Here is a 26,169-nt window from a genome sequence, read left to right on the forward strand (position 1 = left end):
AACGAGACTGTGTTAAATATTTGTACACATCATGTAATGGTGTTGTGACGGACTGTCCTGGGATGGAAAAAGCAAATGTTATTATGAAAGCTTCTAAAAACATCTTTTTGTATGAGGAACTAATAAAAATATCCCACCTTACACCCAGCTGTAAGGTATGATGTGAACCTTGGATGTAGCAAAGTTGAGGCTGCTGGACTGAACATCCCGCTCTTCCCAGTTTTGAATGGGTACATTGAACTGTGTAATAATAGTTCAGATGAAGAAACTGACTTCCATTGACTACTTTAAGGAAACAAAATATGGTTACAAATAAACGTAGCTACACTTTCTGTGAATTGGCCTTAGTATTGCATTGCAGAGCAGCAGCCTGTTAGAGGGATGAGAAGAGATATGTATTCTAAAGACAGTGACATTTCCTGCTCAGTACATGACTGAAACACCTGCGGGCGAGAGAGGTCGAGCATCGGCCATGTGTGTATTTTTCTCTTCGTGCTGCATCCAGACAGCCACAGAAAGAGGCCTAAAGTGGAAGAGGAATAGTAAAGCCATGCTAGCAGAGCACGCTTTAACTGTGTGAGTGCTGTTTATCCAAGGCCCAAGGTACAGGATACCTGTGGGGGTGTTTTTCTGGCATTTTAGCTCACATTTATACTTTATGTATCTGATGCAGGTCTTTACTCCTGTGTGGGTATGTGCATACAGGAATGTTACATGGAAGCAGCTAAAAGGTGGGAGCTATTGAAAGACATAAGTATTTCTTTGTTGAGACATTAACTTGCACATGTAGTTTTACTGTATGAGACTGGCACAGATAATTTCTGTAGAGGGAGGAGATGTTCTGTTGAAATGCTGTCTCTTGGTTGTGTGTGGACCAGTGGAAGAAAAGCTTTGTAACAAGACCGGCAGCTTGGAAGAGGGAGAAGCTAGAGTAGCATGCTCCTTTATTCTTGTTGAAGGATTCCAAAAGACAAACACATTTTCATACTGTAGTTTTTAGTACTAACATTGGGTCTCCCTTTGAAAAGCCCATAGATTTGTTCTTATAGAGCACTGTGCACAGCTGGGCTTTTAAGGATGTGAGTAACCTCCACAGATGGATTTGAGAGTGTGCTATACAACCTCCAAACAACCTGTCCTACCTGTGTTTGTGGTCATTGAGTCCAGGGCCTTCTGGGCTGAAGCCTGGAAGCCAGATGGTTCAGCAGGACCACTCAGAGTTGGCCAGTGTAGCAGAACGCTCTCCAGGATCCCTGTAGCTTTGCTCTCATGGACTTGTTCTGCAAAGCTGTGCTCTGCTGAGGAGCACAATGCACAGTAGTCTCTGTGCCTGAGAAGAACTTATTTGTTTCTGAGCTACAATTCTTGGTACAAGGACTTAATCTGTGGTACGTAGCATGAAACGTCAAGTTACCATAAATGTTACTGCCACAGTGTCTTCTGGGCTAATCACCATCATTCTGTTGTTGTGTTTCCCAGTAGGCATGAGCAGCTAGATCTGGGTGTCTTGTGCAGCTAATCTGATCTTTGTCTGAAGCTGAGAAACTTTGGTCTTGGTGATCTGTAACTGCAATTCCTTTGGAATGCACCACCTTTAGGAGACAGTTCAAGTCTCATTAACATCACCCTTGAACAGATCTTCATATAACCTGTTTCAGACTTGATCTAATTGATAGATACGTTAAGAATAAGATTCATGTGGAAAGCTGCAAGAAAAGGGTTATGCCACAATGTGAAGAAGTAGCACTGATGAATGTGTGTGAAGATAGTCATGTGTTTCATGTCAACGATGACAGTGCTGTCTTATGCTGCTCTTATTACAAATGAGAATGATAAGACCTCAAGAGCATGTTGCTATTATGGGAAACAAAGATTTCTTCCGAGTGGAATGTTTCCTGTCTTTTGAGCCAGGAAAAGAAAAACATTTGACAAGTCTTTTTGTAAATCAAGCTGAGGAAACTGAGGAAAAAAATCATCTTCTCACATTTCCATCTCTAGTATGCTTGAATCACTAGCCATGACTTTAGGAATCACTTCTAACAAAAATGGTGAGTTTGAATTGGACAGGAAGTACCAAGTTGCTAGGCCTGTTTATACTGACTGCCAATATGAGATGAGAGTGACACTTGCAGAAGTCAAAAGTAACTGTTTTTTCAGTTTGTTACATTATCCAGTTTGAAAACAGGAAGGAGAATGAAGCAACCTTGTAATTTATCTTTTCTGAAAGTTTTTGAATTGGTGTTGTCAAATGAACCCTATGCATACAAATAAATTCACTAAGATGAGTTTTCAGACTCTCTAATATAAACAGACAGTAGATGTGCTAATCTTGAGTTCAATCATGCAATCAATTGCTGGTTACTTACTTAAGAAGAACAAGGCTGTCATTTTACAGCCCTTCTTAAAATGTTTCCCATGGTCAGTTTTTGGTACAGCATAAGCAGTCCTGCTGTTGTGCTGGTAGTCTAAATGTTTCAGGCAATTCTTTCGTTTAAAGCTACCCAGGATTTCCCCAGCAAAATTACTGGACTGTATTGTCCTTCATAAGATGTTTGTAACATCTTGCTTTTCTGCTATTCCTCTCAAAAGGTCAGTAAGAAGCTGAGGCATCTTCTAACAAGCTTTTGTTGTCTGCTCTGAGAGCTGGGTGACTACGTAAACCCTCTTGCATACCAAGAAAGTTTTGTAAAAGTATCCCACTGCTACTTATTGTAATGGTGTTGGCAGTAACAGGCACTGTATTGTAGGTAGCTCACTGCTCGCAGTGTTTTGATCAACATGGGTGAAATCTGAGCCTAACAAAAGTCAATGAGAGTTTTGTCTTTGAGTGTGCAGCAGCCAGGATTTCATCCCAGCTGTTACAAACACAGTCAGCATGGTAATGAGCAGAGCACACCGACTGGGGTGACTTGATTTAAAAAGGAAAAACCTCACACATATGGTGCATCTTGTTGTGGATTTCCTACTTGTCCTCAAATTCCTTTATTGTAGCTGAGTATTCCATGAGCTGGGAGTTCTTAAAATACAATGAATGCTTTTGAAAAGTTGATTTAATCTGCAGTCTTCATATAAGCAACTTAATGCTGAAAATCTCTCAAGTTGTAACAACAACTTGAGGTCACTTAAACCCAAGATTATTGGGTCTTACCCTGTGAGCATGGAATGGATGGAAACATCCAGTCAAAACATGGCCAATTATGGATTGTTCAGAGCACCCTGTGACATCCTAATTGCCTTCTGTTTTTAATACACAGGAAAAAAGGACAGTTGTGGTCATGTAGGCAGTATTGTTTGAGCTTGGGTAATGCTGCAACATTTTAAGCTATTTAGCAGGTCTAATGCTTGGAGAAAACATTTTTGTAGGGAAGACTTAAAGTTGGCACGGTGATTGCTAGATTAAGACTTCAAAGTATAGATTAAAAGGGGGTTTATAGAGGTCAAGTAATGAACACTAACAAAACTAAAACCTTCACTTTACCATTTTGTACTGTGTGCTTTAAATGCTGTGAATATGGCTGAAAAGTCTGGAGGAAATTATGGCATGTGGAGAATCAACATCACTACTGCAAATGTCTTACTGGCAAGCTCAAAGTGTGATTCATTAATTCGGTATCTTGCTTGTAATCTGAGTTTTTTAAATAGAAAGGCTGATTAGTGTTCATTAGGTTGAGGGGAAGGAAAAAAGACTAATATTCTAGATTGTATCAACTACTCTAAATTCATCAGTGTGTGCTGCTGAAACGTGACTCACTAAGAATGGTGGTTTTGCATGTGATTTGCCAAATCCTCTGTCACGTTCCCCTCACGTGTGGAATAACCAATAATTCTTACTGAAAAGAAAAATTCTTTTTCTTCAAACTAGAACTTTAGATCAGCTCTTCTTGGTAAGGTTTTGAGGTTTAACTTCTTTCTTTTCCCCCCCCAAAAAAAAACTTAAAAGACACTTGCTGTTTAAGAAGATTCAAAAGGAAACAAGTTTGCGGAAGTTGAAGATAATAGAGGGTTTGAGGAAACTGGAGGCTTCCTATATGGCTTCAAGCACATCACTTCACCATACTGTCTCGATTTTCTTACCCATGAAGTGGAGGCAGTGAAGAAATATATCCTCAGTTGCATTATATAAAAATGAATTTTTGGAAGGCAGAGATCATCTTCTGATGGCCAAGGATTTGCAAAAGCACAAGTGCTCTCAATACTTATTACATCTGTTACCACATGTAGCTTGGTCTCTTGTAACAAGGATATATGTGGGATAATACAAGAAGAATTGGGGGTTATATTTGGGAAATAGTTGAAGTAAAAAAAGGCAATATTGCACTGAAATATCCAAAACATGGTGTACCTGTGTTTATTATACTGTCATTTGACATTGCTTCCTCAGTTTCACTATTCAATAGTCCTCAGTAATGCCAGTTTTACACCTCAGAGCCCCATTCTGTAGAAGAGCTTTGTCAAAAAAGAAAGAAAGCATGGCAAAATCAGAAAAGGCAAATTTGGAAATAACAGTGATGACTTGTCCAAAATTAAAACTATGTTACTGGTTCACTACAAAATGGTTTAAAGCTCAGAGTAGTTCATGCTTCAGCCCTTGTATATGATTGTCTTCTGTCAAATGAACTTGGCATGTTGTTTTCCAAAGGTGTTTGGGTCTGTGACAGCACTGGGTTTCATGCAGGCCATCTGTTCTTGAGTCGAGTCCCTTCCTACACTCCAACACAGTCAGAGCTGGTGAAGAGGGGAGCACCTGAGCAAAGGCTACTGGAGGCAGGAGATGCTGTATTAAGACAGCCAAGGCACTTCACTGGCAGCTTTGCTGTTAAAAGGTTTTCATGAATTCTGTGCTCATTAGCAAAATGTTGAAAAATGACCTTTTCAATTAGTTGTTCCTTGGGACTCTTTTTGTTGCTCTTTCAATCTGTTTTCCAAAACTCTAATCACGAAAGCAAGCCTGAACTGAGAAGTGCTTCAAAGCTCCCTGGCAAGGAAGATGCTCTGTCACGTGCGGAGTTGAGAGAAGATGGGGATCCACAAAAGGAACCGAAATCAACTTGGAGCCTTTCCCCACCACCCCAGCAGTTTTACAGTTCATGTCTGGGGTTTTTGAATGTCATAATGAGGTGACTGAGTTTTTGGCAAAGCCTTGTGTGGTAGGCAGGCGGCTGAACTGCACAAGTATGTTCATGGCAAAGGCATCTTTCCCCAGGCACAGAAGTCCCGTGCTGTCAGCTGTGCTCCTTCCTCAGTAAGCAGGAGTAGACAGAGATGAGCATGGCACATGCCCACGATTAAAAGCTTTACTGACATTGTGCATGTCTTTTTTGCTTTGAGAATTTTTGTGCAGAGATAAACACTATCTAGAAAGTTAAAGCTATAGAGTGCTCCTACGCTTAACTGTAGGTGAGCCATCCCTCCTTAACAGCCACAAGTAATAGTAGAAGTTGAAGGTTGTCACGATTTTTAAGACAAGTCTATTGGATGTGGCATAACAGACAATTACAGCTTTGGGGCTCTCTAGTGGCATATCTGGTAGGAAATGTCACTAGCACATTTGCTCCAGAAACTTGCCTCTCTGAGAGAGGAAAATACCAGATGCTTTAGTGGAAGATGCAGGAAACCAAGTAGCTGCCAATTATAAAGTGCTTGCAGGCACGTTTTTCTAACTTTGGCAGTTTGTGGCAGGCTGCTGTTGGGAAGCAGAAGCTTTTTTAGCCTAACAGACTGTTGATATCATTCTGCTTAAGATATATCTAATGTCTGCCTATGCACATGAGAATGCATGAATTTGAGTGAGTTACAGGCAGGACTATCAGATAATATCAGACCTTTATTTTTTAGGTTTACTGCATGAAGCTGTATCTGTATTTGAGTAAAACATCCTAATTGTCAGTGAATAATGCAGCAGAAGGGCACCTCTTCCTATTTATAGTTTGCTGTATTATTTGTTTTACAAGGTGGTTGGTAGAAGAAGCAACCTCTTCTAGCAGTCGGTTGCAGGCTGCATTAGCATTCCTATTTACAGCTGTACCATTTACCTATGCACTGATTTTCAACTATTTCCTTCTGAGGAAAAATGAAACATATGGAAGACAGGAGGGGATAATATCTAAAGCACATTAGATTCTCTGATGAAGAGCATTGTGTAAGACCTAAGAATGGTTATTTAAACTGAATACAATTAAAACTCTGTCTCTAAAAGGCATGTCAGGAGAAGTTCCTTGTTGTTCAGTATGTAGCTGACATCTCATATTTAGTAACCTCTGTAACACCTTAATATGTGTACACATGTGCACACAGCCCAACGTGTGGGAGAGGAAGGATTGTGGAGGGACCCAAAGAATTGAATACCTCTCAAGAGAAATGAACAGCTGGCCTCACACACACAGCCAGTAACTGGGAAGAAGAGGGTTTTATGTTGAGTCTGAATGAAAATCAGGACAAATATCAGTTGTTAGAATGTGCCAATCAAGGGCATCTTGGTAAATTCCATGTAGAGAGGAATTCTAATTTAGAGCCTAGTGTTCAGTCAGTCACCAAAGAAATACTCTTCAGCTAAAAGTGCTTCAGATTTCATGGTACTGGAAACCAGTAATTATGAGATACAGTGAACAATACAAGGTAGAATTGCTAAAGGGATTAATTAGCCTTGGTCTGACTAACCACTATAATTGATGCAAATATACATCTGCAGCCTGCTGAGACATGAGATAGTCGTTGTACACCTGCTCGATTTACCAGTGTTGCAGAACACAGCTGTCAGAATCATTTCTGGGCTTTTTTTTTCTGGAACTCCTTGAGCATAATTGACTGTTTGCTCTTTTGTTGTTCAAAATGTTTTCTTTTTCTGTCTTCTTTTTTGAAACAGCATTTCCATGATGGCAGAAAGGCACAACAACATATTGAAACTTGCTGGAAACAACTTGAAGCTGTAAGTGGAAACTTTCTCAGATGTGACAATTCAGTCATTTTTATGTGCTTTTCATAGAGATGGTTCCAAGCATTATATCTGGAGAAAGAAGGGTGTGTGGATAAAAGCCATAGAAATGGGATTTTAAACACTCTTTCTTAAATACTCTGGTAGTATTTAAAGTCTGTTTTAAAAGTACATTTGGTTTTCTGTGGGATCTGTGTAGCATTTCATTTGGTGTGTCTTGAAAAGTGTGCTAAGCATTGCTGAAAAGGCAGAGTCCCTGCGGGTCCTACTCAGATGTTCCCTGGTAAACTGAACAGCTTCATACTACATGAATAAATTGAATGGGACCATCTCTGAAGTAAGATGATGTTTCTCAAAAGTAAATACGTTGGAAATGTTGTTCATGTGATGAACAAAAATTGAGGCTGTGAGAGGATGAAAAAAGGAGACATCAGTAACCAAAAATCCTACTTGGAAATGTATGAATCCTATGTTGTTCATTACAGAAATGGGGGAGTTTAGTGTTGTAAGAGAGTGATTTGGTGTAAAGAGAAAAAGAGACACTAACAGGGAAATGTACTGTAATATGAGTGATGTTGGTAGAGTCAAGCAGCCTGAAGAAAGGAACCAAAACCACGTTTCTGCTAACTTTGGGTTTGTTTTGTTGTTTGTTTTTAATATGGAAACATATTCTAGTGTAAACAAGGAGATCCCAAAATCTGACAGATCAGTTTAGAGAAAGGTATTGATTTTAAGTAGATTTTGATGCTGTGAGGTTGTGACGTTTTCTCTCTTTCCTTCGTAGAGCAAGAGGCGGTTTGAACGGGACTGCAAAGAAGCTGATCGAGCACAGCAGTATTTTGAGAAAATGGATGCTGACATCAATGTTACAAAAGCAGATGTTGAAAAAGTAAGCCAGAGGGTGGAGAAACTGCTTGCAAACATGGATGTGATTGGTTTAGTTCCTCAAGCTTACTAGTAGGATAAATCCTTCGAGGCTTTAATGCCTCACTTCAGTCAGTCCAAAGGTTAATTAAAAATAGGGAGATCTCCCCAGAGACCTCTATTTGCATGACAATTCTAAACAGATACAGTGAGTTTTCTTCAGTAAGATGATATCTGAGTTCATCATAGCTGACATGGCTCCAAATGAGCTTATGTAAAATCAGGTTTAAGTAACATCCCAGATTCTGTGACAGTCAAGCTTGTGAGGGCTCCCTCAGGGGTGCCTGCAGTACTGCAGGTTGGTCACTGACACAGATAGAACCAAATTTCCTGCCTTTTGAGCAGCCCTTTGAAGATGTCCCAGTGACATTGATTGCAATGAAGTATTACCAGGATTGTTGTTCATGGCCCTAGGTTTACAACAGGACAGCTTTTCGTGTTATGCACAATCCTGGACTCCATGCTTTTCACAGATGGCACAGCTTTTGTTTTAATTTGTGACTTTTGTACATTGATCCCTGTTCAGTGAAGGTTTTGAAGTGATACTTAAACATGTTTCTGTTTCGGCATAGGAGTCTTGAAATATCTTCTCTTTAGTTTGATTCAAAGTTGAATCTGAAGAAGGATGCTTAAAATGTTCAAGTCTAGTGATGGATAGGGAGAAAGCATATTACACTTCTGCTCAGAGGATGCAGTGATGTAGATGAACACCATATCACAATGTCTAAGGACAGTTTTTTCTTTCCTGAATTTGATTCATGTAGGTAGAGAATAGCCAGAACACTTGAGAAGATTCATTTCTTTTAAAAAATGGAGCAAACAGGAAAAAAATAGCAAAAGGAAAAGAAGAACCCACTGAGGCTTAAAATGTACTAAATGTTTAGTTGCAGGGACCGGAAAGGAAACTGAATTATAGGTAAGGAATCTTTCTAGTCCAAGGTAGTCCTTGTAGAATGTGGTTTTTACTTCTCAAGAGGTCTGCTTCATTTTAAGTTAATTCCTGGGAAGCTATCAAATACAATTTTTTCTTTACATCTGTGTGATCTTAAGGTCTTTCCATTGTGCTGAGCATCCTGGAGGTCACATATCAGATAACATCAGTGATGCTGTTAGAAATGAGGACAGTAAACTAAAAAAGCCCAGAAAATTTCCCCACGGTGCTATTGCATATCAAAGGCAAAAATACCTCTGTGGTCTTCTAATTTGCTTGGCTATTAGCTGTAAAATCACCATGCAGATTTGATCCTCTGTTGCCTTCTGGATTTGCTGGGGCACTTTACGGATGAATGTCCAGGATTGTTAAAGATGTAGCACCACATGTGGGTTTTTCTGACAGAGGAGGATCATCTCTGCTTTATCTGTATGAAGTGATTTTAGAATGCTTTTTTTTTTCGTAGATAAAATTAGGACTTGCCCTAGATTTTTTGTTTTCAAGGCTGAAGCCATGTCAAAAGGGTACAGAGACGTGACTTATTGTTTCAAACGGAGGGCTGAAACTCTTCAGTGCTATATCCTCTTCTAAGGATGCCCTTTTCTGGTCAGAGTGAAAGGCTACATATTGGTGGTCTATCAATGTGATAGCCTTAGGTAAATTCTGGGAAGCAGTCACTGCCCTGGTGCACTTTCCCTGTACAGTGAAGCAGAGAGACTGTTCTTTCTGAATTTCTCTAGCTTTTTATTTCATGTATTTGTAAATTATTTATTGTAAAATGAAGCTCATTGGTGTCTGGAAAGAAAAAAATACGAATCTGTTGCAGTTATGTGTGTTGGCTGATCTCAGGAGACGGCATCAGCCGACTTTACAGTCAGGCAGAGGGCTAGATGGAGAAGGAAAAGGTTATCTAAACGAGTGGAATGTGAAATAATATTACTGAACAGAGAGAACAGTGTTTTCCAAGTGCATGTGTTACACTGGGTTCATCCATGTCAGGCTGTGAATAATGCCCTTTCTTTGCTCCCCTCTGCCCGTGTGACTGGGCCTGCTCTTACACAATGCCCTATGCAGAATAGGATATTGTTGAACCGAGTGCCACGGCGGGGCAGCTCTCGCCAGCCCGCGCCAGGGACACGCACCAACCGTGCTGCTTCAAATGGAGCAACACGATGACTTCTGCCTCCTCTCCCTCTTGCAGTGGTTCTTGTTTCTCTTGCCTCTTGTAGCTTGGCTGCTGAACTCCTACTCCCCAAAGAGTTTTGGCTGTGTTGGGAGATGGTACTGTTAGCTTTGGTGGAACAAAGTGCTCTTCAAGCCGTGGGATTGTTTGCCCTCGTTTCTTCAGCTTGAGATTGACACCTTGGCTGTTTCAACTTGTACCTGTGAATATGAGCAGACACTGGAGCTATTTTTTGCATCATGCATTATAGAGTAATGGAATTAAAATTCTGCAGTGATCAGTGACACATGGAGTCAAAAGAATATCTAGCTGCAGTTTCCTAATGCCAAGTAACATGTGGTTCAGAAATGCTCATATCTCTCAATCATTGAGTCATCGCATCCTTTGACAACAGCAGGAAATTCTGTGACATAGTTGCTAGGTACAAGCGCTTAACACAGCCTTGACTAAGCAATAGCTCTTGGTGTTACAGTTTGCTAGGATGAAGTAACCAGAGTAGTGTCAGAGCCTCCTTATTTCTCCAGGACTGTTTTGTGAAGGGCCTCAGGTGTGTGCTCGGAGGCAGGGCTGGATGTGCAGTGCAGATGTCTTGCACATAGGTCCACACTGCTTCTGCAGGACCAGCTCAGGCTTGATAATGCATATTACATATTCCTTCTGTGCCACTTCTGTGGCCAGAGTGGGCTTCATCATATTTGCAGCTGGCCAGTCTCATAGTGGATCTTAGAGCAAACAAGGGATGTTTAGCTTTGTTTCCTCCCGTCCACTTTTTTGGTGCTGGAAACATGGAGCAAAAGGCTATGTTCAGACTCTGTCATGGTCATAGCCCTTACACAGGAATCAAAGGAGAGTGTATTTGTGCCCCTGAGCTCTCTTCCTGCATTGACACTGAGCCTCTAAGTTGACAGCAGACAACATTTTTGCAGAGAGATGTTGAGGTGTCAGCACGCAGTACAAGTTGCCACAAAGGTTTTGTCAGTTCAGTTTAGCAGTGTCATGCTGGGAAACTGTGTTGATGACAGCTGTCCTGTAAAAATATCCTTATAAACTAAGCAAATGATGCAACATGCTGATGCCAATACCGGGAAGCCTTGCAGGTATCACTGTAAGCTTCAGCTTCATTTGGATCACAGCAGGACGTGTGCTTTAAAGCAGTGCTCTTTCAAAAACCACAGTGGAGCTGCTTCAATTTTTTGACCATTTGGGGAAATGGTCTCTGTCATCAGTGCAGAGCTGCTGTACATATAAGGAAACGTTCTATTGTTTGTTCCTTCTCTTCGGAGCTGCAATTACTAAAAAGCTGACATCTTTTTGGGATAACCTGGTAGCCAGTGGTGCCTTTGCAGGCTTCTTGTAATAATAATAATAATAATAATAATAATATCAGCTGGCTTTTCTAAAGGTTTATTTTCAAAGTGGATTTTTCAGAATCTCTTTTTATAGAGGAAGTGGCTGAGGCCAGCCAGGGGAAGGGGTGAATGCTCTGCCTCTGGATTTGGACGGCAGTTGAGGAAGGATGGCAGTTTGAGGTACTTGGTGTCAGGTAGGATCTGTCCCTTTCCTGAAGAGCAGCATGGTCATATGTCAAGCATCCTAGATAATAATATTTTTCCAGAGAAGTACTTCAACTTTCAGCAGTAAAAAATGAGCTATGCCTGTGTTCCCACAACTGCTGTCCTGAAGTCCGGCTCATCACCTTGTTCTGATGTTGAGCCATCTGCCCTGTGACATTAGGGTTTGTTGAATCCCCTCCTTCTCCTGCTACCTCATGGTACCTACTGGCATTTTAACTTCTCAGAATTTTGGAAAATGTAGTGCTGTTCAGTTATAATGTGGTAGAGTAGGCAAGCTCTACAGTGTTTGTGCCTTTAATTTCTGAAATACTTACTGCAGTGAATAGTTCCAGAAGCTTTGCCTTTCCTGTACTCTGCTGTGAATTTATAGACGACCAGCAGCAATATCTCAGTGAAATGTGCAGGCAAAGTGCCTAATGCTCAGGCCTGAACATAGTGCAGGAGAGCCTGGTCTGTGCTTTCTTATTTGAGAGTTAAGATACTGCATAAGATTTTCCCTCTTCTTGTCTACGTGATTTAAGGTCATTAGATTCACACTGAGGTTATATCTCTGGGTTATGCAGACCCCACTTTCCTTCCTGAACTACTTCCTTCCTAAAGGACAAAGTAGTCTGTGAACATAGGGAGTCCCTTGGGACAGTCATTTGCATTTCTGGAAGAGTAAACCTTGTTTACAACCTGCTGTCTGTGACTCTCTGTATATACCAGCTGTTTCCCTTTTGGAATCATGACTAAATTAAGAGTTTTCCTTTCTAGTCAATAAACAGTTAATGACTGCATCAGGAGCGATCTGAGAACTTAATAAATATCCATATGTATTCTATGCATACATTGTGTTTGGTGATAAGAGACTGAGGAACAGAACCAGTCAGTTTTGGCATAAGCTAAGGAATTCCATCTGAACTTAGGTTTCCTCTCAGCAGTACTGCTCTGCAGCAACACTCCACATAGCAATTTGTCTGTGTTTTGTAACAGTGAGACTATTGGGAGGTGGATTACTAAAGGAGCAAACAAGTTAGGGAAGGGAAATGAGATGATAAGAGCAACTTCTGAGTTAAGGATCGACTGCAGTTTGGATCAGAAATGTGATGTGACCAGTGTTCTTGGCTAATGCAAAGCAGTTAGTGTATGCCATACATTTGGAAAGCTTGTTTATAGCCATTCTTATTCTGTCAAAATATTAGAACTGATATCTTCAGTTGTTTAAGAACTAAGAGAAAAGAAAGTGGAGACCTCAGAATGATACCTTATTGTTTGCAACTAGTTCAGTTCAAGAGAGTGAATTGTACCCCAAATGCTGTTTTTTTTTTTTTAAGGGGCTGGCAAATTCATACTGGTAACTTTTCAACTCTGACTATTCATTCTACCTTGGCTGTGTTTGTAAATTCTTTCTTGGAGAGAGATGGCTAGAACTGTGCCTAGTATTCAAAGTATGAGCTAGGCAGTCTGTTATACAGTTCTGAAATTATTTCCATTATTTATATTCAATACTTAAATGTATGTACTGCAGCAGTTAGTTGCTTATGTTAGTACATCTAAACAGACCTCCAGAAATCATTTAAACATTGTTGGCCACTGCTCTGAGTACATTTGCTCCTTTCACCTCTCCCTCAAGTCCCCATAGCCTTTCACCCACCCTGCACAACTTTTGTAATGAACTTTCATTAGGTATCCCTGTGACCCAGCGTTTCTCTGAGCTGTGTGGCAAGCTGCTGGATGTCAGCAGGGATGTGCAGTTGGGGCACTCAGAAAGTTGGGATATTTAGTATTCATGACATGAGAATGGCAGTGCAAGGAGGCAAACTTTTGGCTTCAGGACAGTGGTTTCACTAGGGCCTTTGAGATGAGAGGTGTTTTTCTGGCACATGTCAGGGTGGGACATCCTGGTGTTCTTAATTTTTATCTAATGGTCCTTCTCTTACACAACCTTTGGACTGCTCTGAACACTTTGCAGACTAAAATGAGGCAATTGGTTGGATGTGTTGAAAAAAGAAATACCAATACACTTGTTTGATACATGATAAATGAAGCACTCCAGTTTGTGTAAGGGAGTCTGTGGCAGAACTGAGCTCTGAAGCCAGGCAACCAAAGTTTTGGGCTCATGCACTTAAGGGAAATTTCAAGTCACCTCTAGCTGTCAGACTCCATTAATCAACAAGCAGCCTTGCCTTTAGTCATGCTGTGGGACTGGTCATATCAATATAGGACTGACATAGGTCAATCCTTGTTGCAGAAGGATAGTGTGGGGTTTTTTAGGAGTGTAGATATGAGCAGAGCCATTAAAGAGCAGTGCTAGAGCCCTGTGCAGTGTGCTTACTGCCTTACTGTCCCAGCTCCCTTCGTTTGGCCCCTCTTTCTTGTTAGAACTTCAGCAGTGTTACATTGCTTTGGTATTATCTCTTTTAAGTGTGCACTTCTGTAGTCTGGCAGAATTATGTGCAATGCAACTGCACTAGATAACAATTCCTTGAGGTCTGGTGATGAGAATTTTCCATCCCCTGTCAGCGACTCACTAGTTTGTGTGATATATTCAGCCAAAGGATTTTAGGGTCCAGAAACTCTCAGATTTTTTCCCCCCACCTCTTCTAATGTTGAAAGTAAGGATTTTTCTCATTGTTTTGTTGGGGTTTTTTTTTGCTTGTCTTTTTGCACCTTCTTGCTTTCAGGAAAGCAAGTTTCAAAACCTTTTTCTGCTTGCCAATCCAGAGAGACCAAACGGGTTATTGTAAAATAGTAAACAATGGAGCTTGATCTGGAGGCTATGTAAATCAAAGCCTGAAATCCTGGCCCTGTTTTGAAGTCCATGGCAGAATTCCCACTGTTACTAATGATTCTACAAATGCTGCCAGTGTTGCTGCTACCAAGAGACACCCCACTGCTGTTGGTGATGATGTCTGCTCCTAACAGAGGGTGGCTATGTGAGATCTGTGGAGGGAGGACCAAAGCCTGCAGCTGAAAAATCTGTGAGCAATTGCAAGCATTCCTGAAATTGGTGAAGCGTTTCTGAGTCTGCCTTTATCATTAAGTATTTTGAAGGGATTGGGTAGTCCAGCAGGGGCAGTGGCTTTTTTTTTTTGTGTTTGGATTTGAGTCTGATCTTGGGTTTACCAAAGACAGATCTATTTTGGCAGGCAGTGGCCTGGCAGGGATGCATCTCATATGCTGTCTGGGTTTTAAAAAGGATGGGGGAAGGGGGGGGAATGGGAGAAAAGAAAGAAAGCAAACTACACCAAAGTTTTGACTGGAAACTCTGCCATTCTGGACAAGAGCAACTGCTGAGAAGTTGAACTGTTCCACTCAGTGTGGATCAGCTGAACAGCAGCCAAAGCTTTTTTCTGCCCTTTTCAGTTATTCATATCACTCCCACCATAACAGCCTCGAGGAGCTGCATTTTTTGTCTGTGTAAACCCAGAAGACAGTGTGTCTATTGACCCTCTTGCTGTTTCTGGAATGTGTCTTAGAAAATTGTTCTCAGCAAAATATCCTTCATTCTCTTCTATAGTGGGGACTGAAATGGCAGAAAGTATACTTGATTTTTGTGAATTTGTGGCAGCAGTTCTACTAGCTTTTAAAAATCAACAACTTGAAAGTTATTACCACCCTGCAGTTAATTACTGCCCTGTATTCTCCTCCACCAACTAGCAAAAAGATGGTTTTTGAGTACGTGTAATGGCAATTCTGTGTAAGTTCTGAGAGGTCATAGACAATAAGCCTTACGTGCTGCTGGTGTGCTTGTAACTAGTTCAGTATAACACAGCTACTCTTCCTTTACCTTCCAGAATTAGTTATAGAAGCCACTCCTCTGGTGTGATTGTGTTTGAATCTGATTACCATGGCAGTGGAAACCTGAAGTTTAGCTGTGTGCTCTTTGCAAGGTTAATGATGCTGCAGATACTGAGCTGTCGGTCACTCCTGGGAGTGCTTTTCTTGATGGGACGTGCATTGGCATATGTGACCTTTTGGTTCTATTGCTGCCATACAAGTTCAGAGAAGAACTGCCTTAATAAAACCAAGCTTTGGAGAGCAGACAAAATGTATGTACACTGTGCATGTTTATTTGGGAACAAAAAAGATGTTACAAAGGTGCTCTGTAGGGGAGTGTGTGCAAAACCTGCATATCTTGTGTGTGGAAGCGTGAGTTTGAAAGCAAACAGCTTTTCTTCTCCCCACAAATCCCTCAAATGTATACATCCTATTCTGCTTTTTCTTGGTGCCAAAAGGTGATCCCATTTTTTCTTCCTTTCAAGAGGGGAGGAGATTTTTTTGTTGCATTAGGAATACCTAGCCTTGACATCTCTTGCAAACAGGTAATCTGTCAGTCTGAACAATCAGAAGATCTGGATTGCAGTAGATGTGGTACTGTAAATGTGAGCTCTTGCTCAGTCACTCGTGCCCAGTTAGTATGTTGACTGAAAGCTGCATCACAGTATTATTGTCTTACCTCTGAAGTCATGCTCTGATTTTCCAGAGACCAATTATCCTAAAGCATTTCCTCCTGAAAACACTGCTTAGAGCAAATATTTTAACATTAACTCTAAGGAGCCCAAAAAAATACCTTCTCTGAAGCTGTTTGTGTGCACAAGTGAGCAGTAAAGAAGGAAAAAAAATATTTTCTGTAAAACTCAACTATAAATTACTCCTGAAATAGCTTCTGTGACTCTGTGCAGCTCCAGGCCTCTGTATCCATTACTCTGAATGTTAGAGTTATCAGTTCATTTTTATCATTCTGTGCTTCCACAGAGTGCAGGAGCCTAGCTATAAAATATAATTGTGTCAATGCTAGGAGTGATGATATTAAAGTGACATCCTCAAATGAAGTAATAAAAAATGCTAGACTTTTTATATATATATATATATATATTTGTATTTTAAGATCCAAATACTTCATTGGAAAAATATTTAAACTGTTTGAAGCTTGCCAAATGCATTAAATGGCCAGGAGAAACAAAACATCACTGTGGCTCTCATACAAAAATTCTTGGTTTTGGAATGTACCCAATTTTACTTACTCATCTGCTTGCCTCCTCTTAGTTGGGGCCAGTTAAGATAGTTTTGGAAACTGACCGTCTACTCCTGTGTACATTCAGCTCAGAGTTACTTTGCTCATACCCGACCAATGAGCTCACTGGTGAAAATGAACTCTGATGCCTTAATGTTTGCTGGATCTGCCTGGAAATGTGTAATAACGGATGACTTGTTTTTCTGCTTCAACAATAGAGTCAAGGGACAAATTCCTCAGTTACAATATTAAAAATAATCTTTAAAAAAGAGACAGCTGTATGAGTGGGACTGGGGCTGTCCTGAAGTCAGCTCAAACAATGGGTTGCTCTTAGGTACATGGAGAGAAAGGGCCTCACAAATGGATATTGATCTGTAGCAGCTGGGATGTGAGGAAGGGCTTGGGAGACAAGGGTACATGACTCTTACAGCTGTCTGCCTTTCCATGCCTGACTTTGTTTTGCTGGTAAATTTGTATTGTAGTACAAAGCTATATTGTTTTCCACTCATTTAATGTAGCTATATATCAGTGTGTGGATGATAAAGTTTAATAAGCTGTATAGCACTTGGGGCAGAAAAATGATTAGTATGGCTGCTTGGAGTTTCATTGCAGCAGGTAAATCTTCTTGAAGTTACATGTGCATCCTTTACAGGAGTTAGTGGGCACTTAAAACCCCTGGGGGAAAGGTCAAAAGTCTGTCTCTTAATGAACTTACTCATTTGGTTAAAGTCATAGCAGCTTCCATTGGATGCTGCTATTTCTTCTCTCTGTTATGCACTCAGTGCCCAGCATTTTCTCATTGTGTTTGATGTATTTTTGTTGAAGGAATGTGAAGGGGATCTAGGAAATTCCTGCCATTGACTGCAAAAGAAATAACTGTATTGAGGTGAAATAAATTATTAGGTGAGATGTGTGAGCTGGACAAATGGGAGGGAAGCCTATTTCTTTGCAAATTGTGATTTGAAACCTTCTGGCAGAATTTGTTACCTTCCAGTTATTATTACTAAAGTGTTCCATGATTTGGTATTTCATAAATTTATTGTCAGGAAACTATTGTCTGCTTGGAACAGTTCAAAGCATAACCCTGTTCTGAACTGGCTTTAATGGGAGCCTGCTTTAGACTATGCTGAGATTAATTATGCCATTTCCCCTGAAACATGCAAAAATCCTTTAAATATTTTTGTAAACACTTTCTTTTTCCTCTCTTGAAGAAGTTACTGTGAAATTGAAGGATTGATGGGAACATAACACTTTCTGGACACTGTGACACTGTTCCAGGGCTAGGTTGGCTGTGGAGCGTGAGGAGGCTCTGTGAGAGCCTCAAAAAAGACTATTAACTCAGGATAGCTTAAATCTTCAACAGGTGGGTACAGGACAGGGAACATATGGGTACAGAGAGCTGGGTAGGATGGGAAGAGAAGGAAGAGCTGCTGTATGAAGGCCAACAGCAAGGAAGGAAATAGCATGTAAAATAAACAGATGGGATAGACAGTAAGGAAGATACATTGGGCAGTGAAACAGATAACAGAAGGCTTTGGGAAACAAAACTGTAAGGGGGGGATTGGAAAATATCAAAGGGTCACTCAGGGACACATTGTTCTAGAGAAAGAAGTGAGGTTAATAGCCCAGTGCTCTGATGGGTAGCAGAGCAAATCGTCTGTGTGGGTAAAAATAGGAAGAGTTGTGTCTCAGCTACTCCTCAGGCTTCACTTTCCTGGTGCACTTCATGCCAGAGCTATTCAAGAAGGTGTAGATAAAGGACTTTGCAGAGAGCACAACAGGAGCACAGAGTTAAGATGTTTTGACATGATTATGTTGACTAAAGCAAGTGAAAAGAGGGTTTTTTTGTCACTCCCCTTTCCCCTGGAAATACTACTAGTCAACGGGCAAGTAGTTCATTAGAGAAGAGCAGGTGCTATTCAACAGGGCACAGGATGGAGCAAGAAGAAGGTTCACAGTGTGCAGAAGTGGGCTAGTAAAGGGCCAAGCTTGTTTCAGTGTTTACATGCAGTATGAACAGAAGTTGTTCATGGAATGCAGAATGGATGATGGCAATAGCATTGTTGTAACACTGCACAATGCAGGCTTATGCTTGATTTAGATGATTTCACAAAACAGGAGTAAACCAAAAGCTGAAGTGCTCAGAATCCCATATGCTAATGTTCTTGTGCTGCCTACTGGTAGGGGTAGTAAGATGAGGAGTAACACAATGCAATTTCTTTTCATGGGGTACAAACTGTAAATTTCTTTTGGTGTTTCTTTAGGCAAGACAGCAAGCCCAGCTGAGACATCAAATGGCAGAAGACAGCAAAGCAGAATATTCTTCCACTCTGCAGAAATTCAACAGTGAGCAGCATGATCATTACTACACACACATACCAAACATCTTCCAGGTAAGGGTCACTGGCTGTGATCTGGAGTAGCTCATAACCTTGTGATAAGAACAGAGGGGCACAATGCACATTGCCTCGATCCTGTGATCCTGTCTTTTACTTTTGGGGTGACTTCTGTTACAGTCAGCAGATTTTACGTGCAGTCTGCCAACCCAAGAAAGAGAAGACTTGGTAGGATAAATTGTTCCTTTCTCTTAGACTAGATATCATGTCATCAATAATATGAGGAAAGTGGTGTTGAATTGTCATGACAGATTACGATAGTCTTTGGACTCCTCACAATCTTGCTCTGTTACACTCTCATGTCCATGCAGCTGGGCAATGAGAGCATTATTTGCATTGTTGGGGCAGAAGTCAGCTGGGCATCTCGACATCTGTAAAGCCTCCCAGCTCTTTATAACCTGTCTTCACATCAGACTTCACAGATGTTTCAATTTAAAGCACAGTAGTTTTGCAGTAGTGAATGTCAAAGGGTTTAAGAAAGCTTGCTGATTATGTTTTAGGATGCCTAAAGAAAGACTGTAGAGAAAGAACAAAAAACCCATCAGACTTATACTGGCTGAAGATCTGAGTTTGTGCTTGACTGAACAGAGAGAGGTTAATGTAGTAGAACAGGAGTTATAAATGACCGTTCCACTGTAATGGGTCATAAGCATCGGAAGTGGAAAATACAACCTCTGTAAGGGAGAAAATGTCACATGCTTATCATCTGATGAGAATTAAGTTATATTTATGTAGCAGTATGTATTTTCTTCTCCGTAGCTGGCACTTCTCAGCTAAATGGGCACCTCCTCTTTTGCTTCATGGTATTTCAAACTAACGTCTTGAGTGAAATTATCACTGGCATCAGATCTCAAATTCAGATTCTCAGATTTCTGCAGTATATTTGTATTGACACTAGATCTGGGAAGTGCTCTGGGTTGTAGGTGAGCATGCTTAAAGCACTGCAGGTGTACCCTTTTACTACCAGTGTACCACTAGTAAACTCTGGTCCTTTCTTTCAGAATTGAAATAAGATGTTTTATAAAGAATTTCTGATGCTTGTGGATCAGTCAAGGGAAAAGGGATTTTAAGTTGACAACTCTATTAGGTTCCTGCAGTCTGATGTGAAACAGTCCATTCCTGTTCATGCCCTCTTTATCCTGTTACAATCTATTGTAAGAGCATTACCCCACATCCAGTTTCTCTGTTGTAAATGAGAGGTCCATGGAAGAGATGCTGGAGGTCACGGCACTGAATCCATTGGGTAACAGGGAGCCTGTGTTGAGAAGCCCTGATGTGAGCAATACATAATGTGTAGGAGTGCCTGTAAACCAAAAATTACCTTCTAGGGAAAAGGAGAAAGGGAGACATCAAAGTTTTTGTTTGCTTGGGTTCTGCAGTGGTTTTGAAATATGATCTTTCAGGATACGTGCAGAAAATGAGAGAGATTTTCTAGTAGAATTTCTCTTCAAAGCCTTAGGAGCCATCCTTAGAAAAGTCTAAAGCTGTGCTTTTAACAAGTCAGCATTTTAAACATATAAAAAGCAATGGAAAAATTCCAAGTAACAGAGGTTACAGACAATGGCATTTTGATGTTTGAGGGAACAATGTCACTTGGTGCCTTCATGAGAACAGCTGTCCGAGTTTGTTCTTAAACATATATTTAAACCATAAATTTTAAAGCAACTGATGTATGCTGGGGAGAACAATTGGTTGAAATTGTGAAGTTAATCCTGATATTTGATCTGAATGAAATGTAATGTTTTAGAAAATACAAGAGATGGAGGAAAGAAGAATCGTGAGGATAGGTGAATCCATGAAAACTTTTGCAGAGGTCGACCGCCAAGTGATCCCCATCATTGGAAAGTGTCTGGATGAAATAACAAAGGCTGCAGAATCAATTGATCACAAGAATGTAAGTGTTGCATTGTTTGGCTTGGTGATTGTCATCTTTAGTATTGATCACTCGCATATGGAGACTGAAATCCTGAGTCCAGGCTGCCACAAGAGAACTTTATAGTCATAGAACTAAATCAAAGAGTAGCTGCTTTTAGGAATATTCTCTCCATTTACTAGGATAATTACTTTTTGCAGTACTGTATTTGAAAAACAAGCTTCTGTGTAGATTAAAGATGATGGCAGGCACGATTCTAGACACCAAAGAATCACCAATTCTTATTCAAATGGGCTCTATATCTAACAGAAAAGTCAGTGTTGCAGAGATGTCTTCGTTCCAGTTACTTTAAATACTTCCACTATTGGGAAACTGTTGTTTTCATAAATTATTGCAAACAACTCTGGCAAAATTTTTACTTCTTAATAAAATCTCTCTTTGCAGGTTTGAGGTTTGCTAGCAAACTCTAAATAAGTTCTGTTAATGTTGTTTTATGAGCATCATTGTGGGAGTAAGAAACAGCCTTCCTGATAAAAAGGCTGATAAATAGTTGGGGTTCTGCTTCCTGATGTGCAGTTAGTACAAGGGCAAATGTGTTCTCTATTTTGATTTCAGAATGATCTGCTTCCTTTGTAAATGAAGTCTCTGCTTGCTCTTTCAGCCCTTCTCATGGATCACATTAGTGCTTCAAATACAAACAGCATGTGTCTTGCTGGCTGTTTGAATTTCCCATACGTTTTTTTCACTGGAATATTTTCTGAGCTACTCAGTGCCCAGAGGCTGGAGACTGCCATTCATTGGCAGCATGAGCCTGAGGCTGAAGCTTCGAAATAAATCCACTGCTTTCTGCTTGGCAATTGTGCTCAGAGCACAGCATAGGAAACCAAGGGATCGGATAATTACTCTTGCAGGGTGGGAGAAGGGTGAGTTGGGGCACAGATTCCTGTGTAAGAGCAATGTACCCTTCTTGAGGTACAGCTTTAGGTGCTGCATGATGAACTGGGGAGATTCATATCTAAGCCTGTACTGCCTGAATCTTCAAGTGAGGTCTTAGCAAAACACATCCAAGGCTTAAGCTAGCTCCATGAATCACCATGAATTTGATATTCAAGTTAAGCTCTCTTGCACACAGATGAGTCAGGTTGTCTCATGTGGATAAGTATGACAATAGAATATTGTGTCTTTGACCACTGGTAATTCAGGGATCTCCTGTTGCTAACAAAATGTATTTAACCAAATTTGTTATATCTGAGCAATTACAGAGGTTTCAGTGGGTTCTGTCTGGAAAACTGTTACATCCATAAGGGGTTCTTTTTTCTTGAGTATCACCAAAGATTTCTGTTTCATCTCTGGACCAGTACTTTCTAACATTACTGATTCTGTGAAGTCATATGCTTGTTCCTGCCCTGCTGTAGCATACAGGTTCAGCCACTTCATAGAGATGCCCATAGGTATGCACAGTCACAATTTAAAAGCTATGTTTTCTCTATAGAGAATGTCCTGCTTTTGCTGCTAAAGCAATGTTACAGCAGACCTTTCCCATCTCAATCCTTAAAAGTTCTAAGCAGCAAGTCTGAGCTCTCTCAGGCTACCATCAGGAGAGTTTCTCCTTTTCCTCGAAAGATTCCAATTGAATGCTTTGCTTGTCTTTCTCAAGCTTGAAAAACTTTGCATAGGAAAGTCAATTAGGTCTGTGCTGTAGTCAGTTTTGAAATTTAGGTCAGATTCCAGAAAAGTTGAATGCAAGGACAGCTGGTGATAATAGAGCTGGTACAATGGTGAGCAAAACCAAGAGCCTGCTGAGCAGGAAAAGCTTTGTGTGAAACTCTGGGCCCACATAGACATGTGTTTCCCAGCTGGGAGGAGATCTCCAGGATCTGGTAATCATCAACAAACATAAAGTATCACTAAACTTCAAATGTGTAAGGTCAGACACCGTGACACTGACAAAAGACAGTGAGGCATTTAGCTCTTGGTATCCTTTGGTTTTATTTTCACTTCTTCTACCCAGCTATTGCATAAAGAGTTACTGAAGAAGGTTAAATGAAAGCTCTGCTCTTTGTGCAGTAACTTCAGTTGAGAAACCAGAGCTTTAAATGGAACAACCACAACTGATACAGAAGATGCATTGGTCAGAGGAAAATAATTACAGAGAAAGCCCCAATTATAGTAATTTACCTTGTGTACCAAACTGTGTGTCAACTCTAGCTGAAAGAATGTGAGAACTTGCAAGTTCGGCAGCTTGTTTTTTTTCTTGCCAGTAAAATATTGATGGTAAAAAGGAAAACCAAACCTGTCTTTTCATCATGTGAAAAGGAAAAACAAAAGGAGCAGAACTTCACACTTTGTGTAGGTATTTTGAAGCTTATTGGTAATCAGTTTTCGGTTTCAGGTAGGTTTATTGCAAACATTGGTCTATGAAGGTGGAGTTGCTATGATACCTGTGATTTCTAGCCTCAGAATTGGAGCATTGTGTAGTACAATAGGTAGGAAGGATGTATTTCTGTAGTGACTTTGAAACTGTGGAAGTGCAGGTTGCTGACAGGCTTCCTTTCCATGACCAGCTCTGTGTTCCTTCCCTCTGTGGATGCTAGCAGGATTCTGGAAGACCATTTTTCTTCCAGGACCTCTGTTTTGTTGAAGAGCATTAAGAACCAGAGTGACATATGGGACAGATTTAATACTTTCTGTATTCTCTACAGCTTCACTATTACAAAGTTCTGCCTCAAGCTTACTTGCCAAATGGGCTTGTCCTTCAGGCTTAGTTACTAAATTTGCAACTATGCAAATGGGATTGCTTAATGCCCTCACTGAAGTGTATAGAGTTCCTGATAATAGCAGTAGAAACTGTCTGGATTTAGCTGGGAATACTGGTTATCCCTGTGTCTGCTGCTTTTCCATGTCCTCTTTCCAATGACTCTGACAACACCAAGGTCAAGGGTAAGCTGTAGTGACTGCTAGGTGAACCTGTGCAGAACTTGCTTCAGAAGGCTCTAGCAGCAGATAAAATTAATTTGTTATGGACTTTGGAGTTCCTGTTATGACATTATCTCTGTGATGTATGGAGCATGCTGGTTATTTTTAGCTCCATTGTAGTGGAAGGATGTTTTGACTAAATGAAAGGAACATTGTAAAATTAAGAGGGAAAAATGAACATCCCCATGAGTAGGAGGATAAAATACTAGTAGAGTATTTAATGTAACCTTGTATATATTTATAGTCTTCCCTCTTCTTCATCCTTTTTTCATAACTATTACTAAAAACCTCTTCAAATGTTTCGATCTCAAGAATGTCAAACTAGGAGATAATGGAAAGTACTGTTCTACCTCCCTAAAAGTTGTGTAGGATTTTCTCAGTGCACCTGATAGATTGAGGATCTTAAACCTTCATTTTCTTCCCAATCTCATGAAGTCAGGTGGATAAAAAGTGTGCTAAAGTGTTGCTTTTTTCCAAGTCCATTAGGTTTAAATGCATTTGGCAAGCTCAGGTCTGAATTTGAACTTATGTATAATTAATTGTGTTTGTAGGCCTGGCTAAGAAAAACACTATATATTGTTCTTAGTTTGATTTATGTTTTTCTTTCCCTCTGACAAAAAGAAAAGAGCAAAACCATAATACACAGTATACAGCCAATGTGTGGCTGACTTGCATCTACCACTCCTGGCAGTGCTAAAGGGAATGTGGCTTTAATGACAGTGCATGGAGTTCTCAGCCACTGCCTGCACCAAGGTGTCAGGCTGCTTGAGTGACCTTGGACTACTCAGTTGTTGAGTAAAGCTCACAAAATAAACTCCTGCCATTTACTCTAGCTGAGTTCACAAGTTCACCGTCAATTTGTGGCAGGGTAATCACCCAAGAGTTCCTTTGTATAGGAGTATTTATTGGGATTTTCCACTACTTTGTTTGTGGCTGCATGCCCAGCAATTCTATACCTTAAATCTTTGTGTTGAGTCACTTAAGCTTTCAGTTACTAAAGAATAATTGCTTTTCTAGTCAATAAAATTAACAATAGTAAGCTTTCAATCATTTTGTCTGGTAGATGTAAAGATACTTGTATCAGAATGATGATTTGTGATTGAAATGAAATCACAGGTATGACAACATTGCTAAACTGGGGTCAGACTCGGGGTGTGCAGCTCAGTGGAAGGTTGCAGTGAGGAGATCTGAGTTTACTGTTCCTAAGCATCATCTTTAGTGAACTGCAGTGACCTATACCTTAATGGTAGCTATGATTTTTTTGTTTTCCTAACTAGACTCATCCTCTGCTGTTTATCTGTTAATATGTTGAGTAACAACTGATCTCAGTGATAGCAAAATGGGCTGGAGTTTCATAATAGGAACAATACACTATGTCAGACTAAAGCTCAGCTGCTTGATTTCCATAGATTGATGATTTAGAGATCCATTATGAAGCTGACATTGCAACCATTTATGTTCCCAGTTGTAATGCATTCTGACTGACATAGGTCAGAAACTTTGTTCTATGTGGGGTGGTTGTTGGGCTCTTAACTGCATTTCCTGCTTTAGTGACTGGTGGTTTATGTCTTACACGTTGGAGTGCCTTATTTTGGTAGGATACTGTGCTGTGCCTAGTATATAGTGAAATTAAGTCCAAGTGCCTTGATCTTGGGGCAGAAGGTGGAGAGACTTGTATTGATCCCGGTCTCTGGAAGTGTGTTTGTTCCAGGGAGTGAGCCTGATCCATGCACATACAAAACTTTCCTGTCCTGCTATTTTCCTGTGCTACTGATTTAATGACAGCTCTGATCTGAGACATTTACACTTGTACTGGATCTGTCCCATTCCAGGATTCACAGCTGGTAATAGAAGCCTTTAAATCAGGATTTGAGCCTCCGGGAGATGTCGACTTTGAGGATTTCACTCAGCCCATGAAGCGGACGATCTCAGAATCCAGCCTTTCCAACTCCAGAGGGGATGGCAAGTCTGAGCCCAAGTTTGGTAGCAAATCCAAGGGCAAGTTATGGCCATTCATCAAGAAAAATAAGGTACTGACTTGCAAACTTGAGCTTGATGCTTGTATGTGTGTAGTCAGTAACCTCTGTCTTGTGTAGTAATCCTGGCAATTTACAATGTTTAAAGAGACTTTTTGATTCAGACAATCAAGAGCTGATGTTTAATATGGTGTTTTGTTGTAGTCTTTGGTTACTTGAATTTCTTTATATCTTTAAATTTGATTTTCTTGTATAATTTCTTTAATTATGTTGCAGTTTTTATATTAATTTAACTTGAGTTGTCACGTCTCTGCCATGGTCCATTTCTGCTCCTAACTCAGAGAAGGAATTGTGTACCACTTACCTAAGTGCCGTGTGTGCCAACTAATGTTGTTACTTTTGGGAA

The 26,169-nt window shown here is 40.4% G+C and overlaps 1 protein-coding gene across 13 annotated transcripts in view; it reads left to right on the plus strand.

Moving 5' to 3' along the window:
- The window catches only part of FNBP1 (formin binding protein 1), a 96,188-nt gene that overhangs the window by 42,642 nt on the left and 27,377 nt on the right, over positions 1–26,169 (plus strand). For all 13 annotated transcript variants that reach the window (XM_062011941.1, XM_062011937.1, XM_062011938.1 and 10 more), the window contains 5 exons: positions 6,863–6,925; positions 7,716–7,820; positions 18,807–18,935; positions 20,686–20,832; positions 25,620–25,817. In XM_062011941.1, the coding sequence (XP_061867925.1) occupies positions 6,863–6,925; positions 7,716–7,820; positions 18,807–18,935; positions 20,686–20,832; positions 25,620–25,817 (642 nt within the window). The remainder of the gene's footprint in view (positions 1–6,862; positions 6,926–7,715; positions 7,821–18,806; positions 18,936–20,685; positions 20,833–25,619; positions 25,818–26,169) is intronic.

Source organism: Colius striatus, chromosome 19, assembly GCF_028858725.1.
Source record: "Colius striatus isolate bColStr4 chromosome 19, bColStr4.1.hap1, whole genome shotgun sequence".
NCBI lineage: Eukaryota > Metazoa > Chordata > Aves > Coliiformes > Coliidae > Colius > Colius striatus.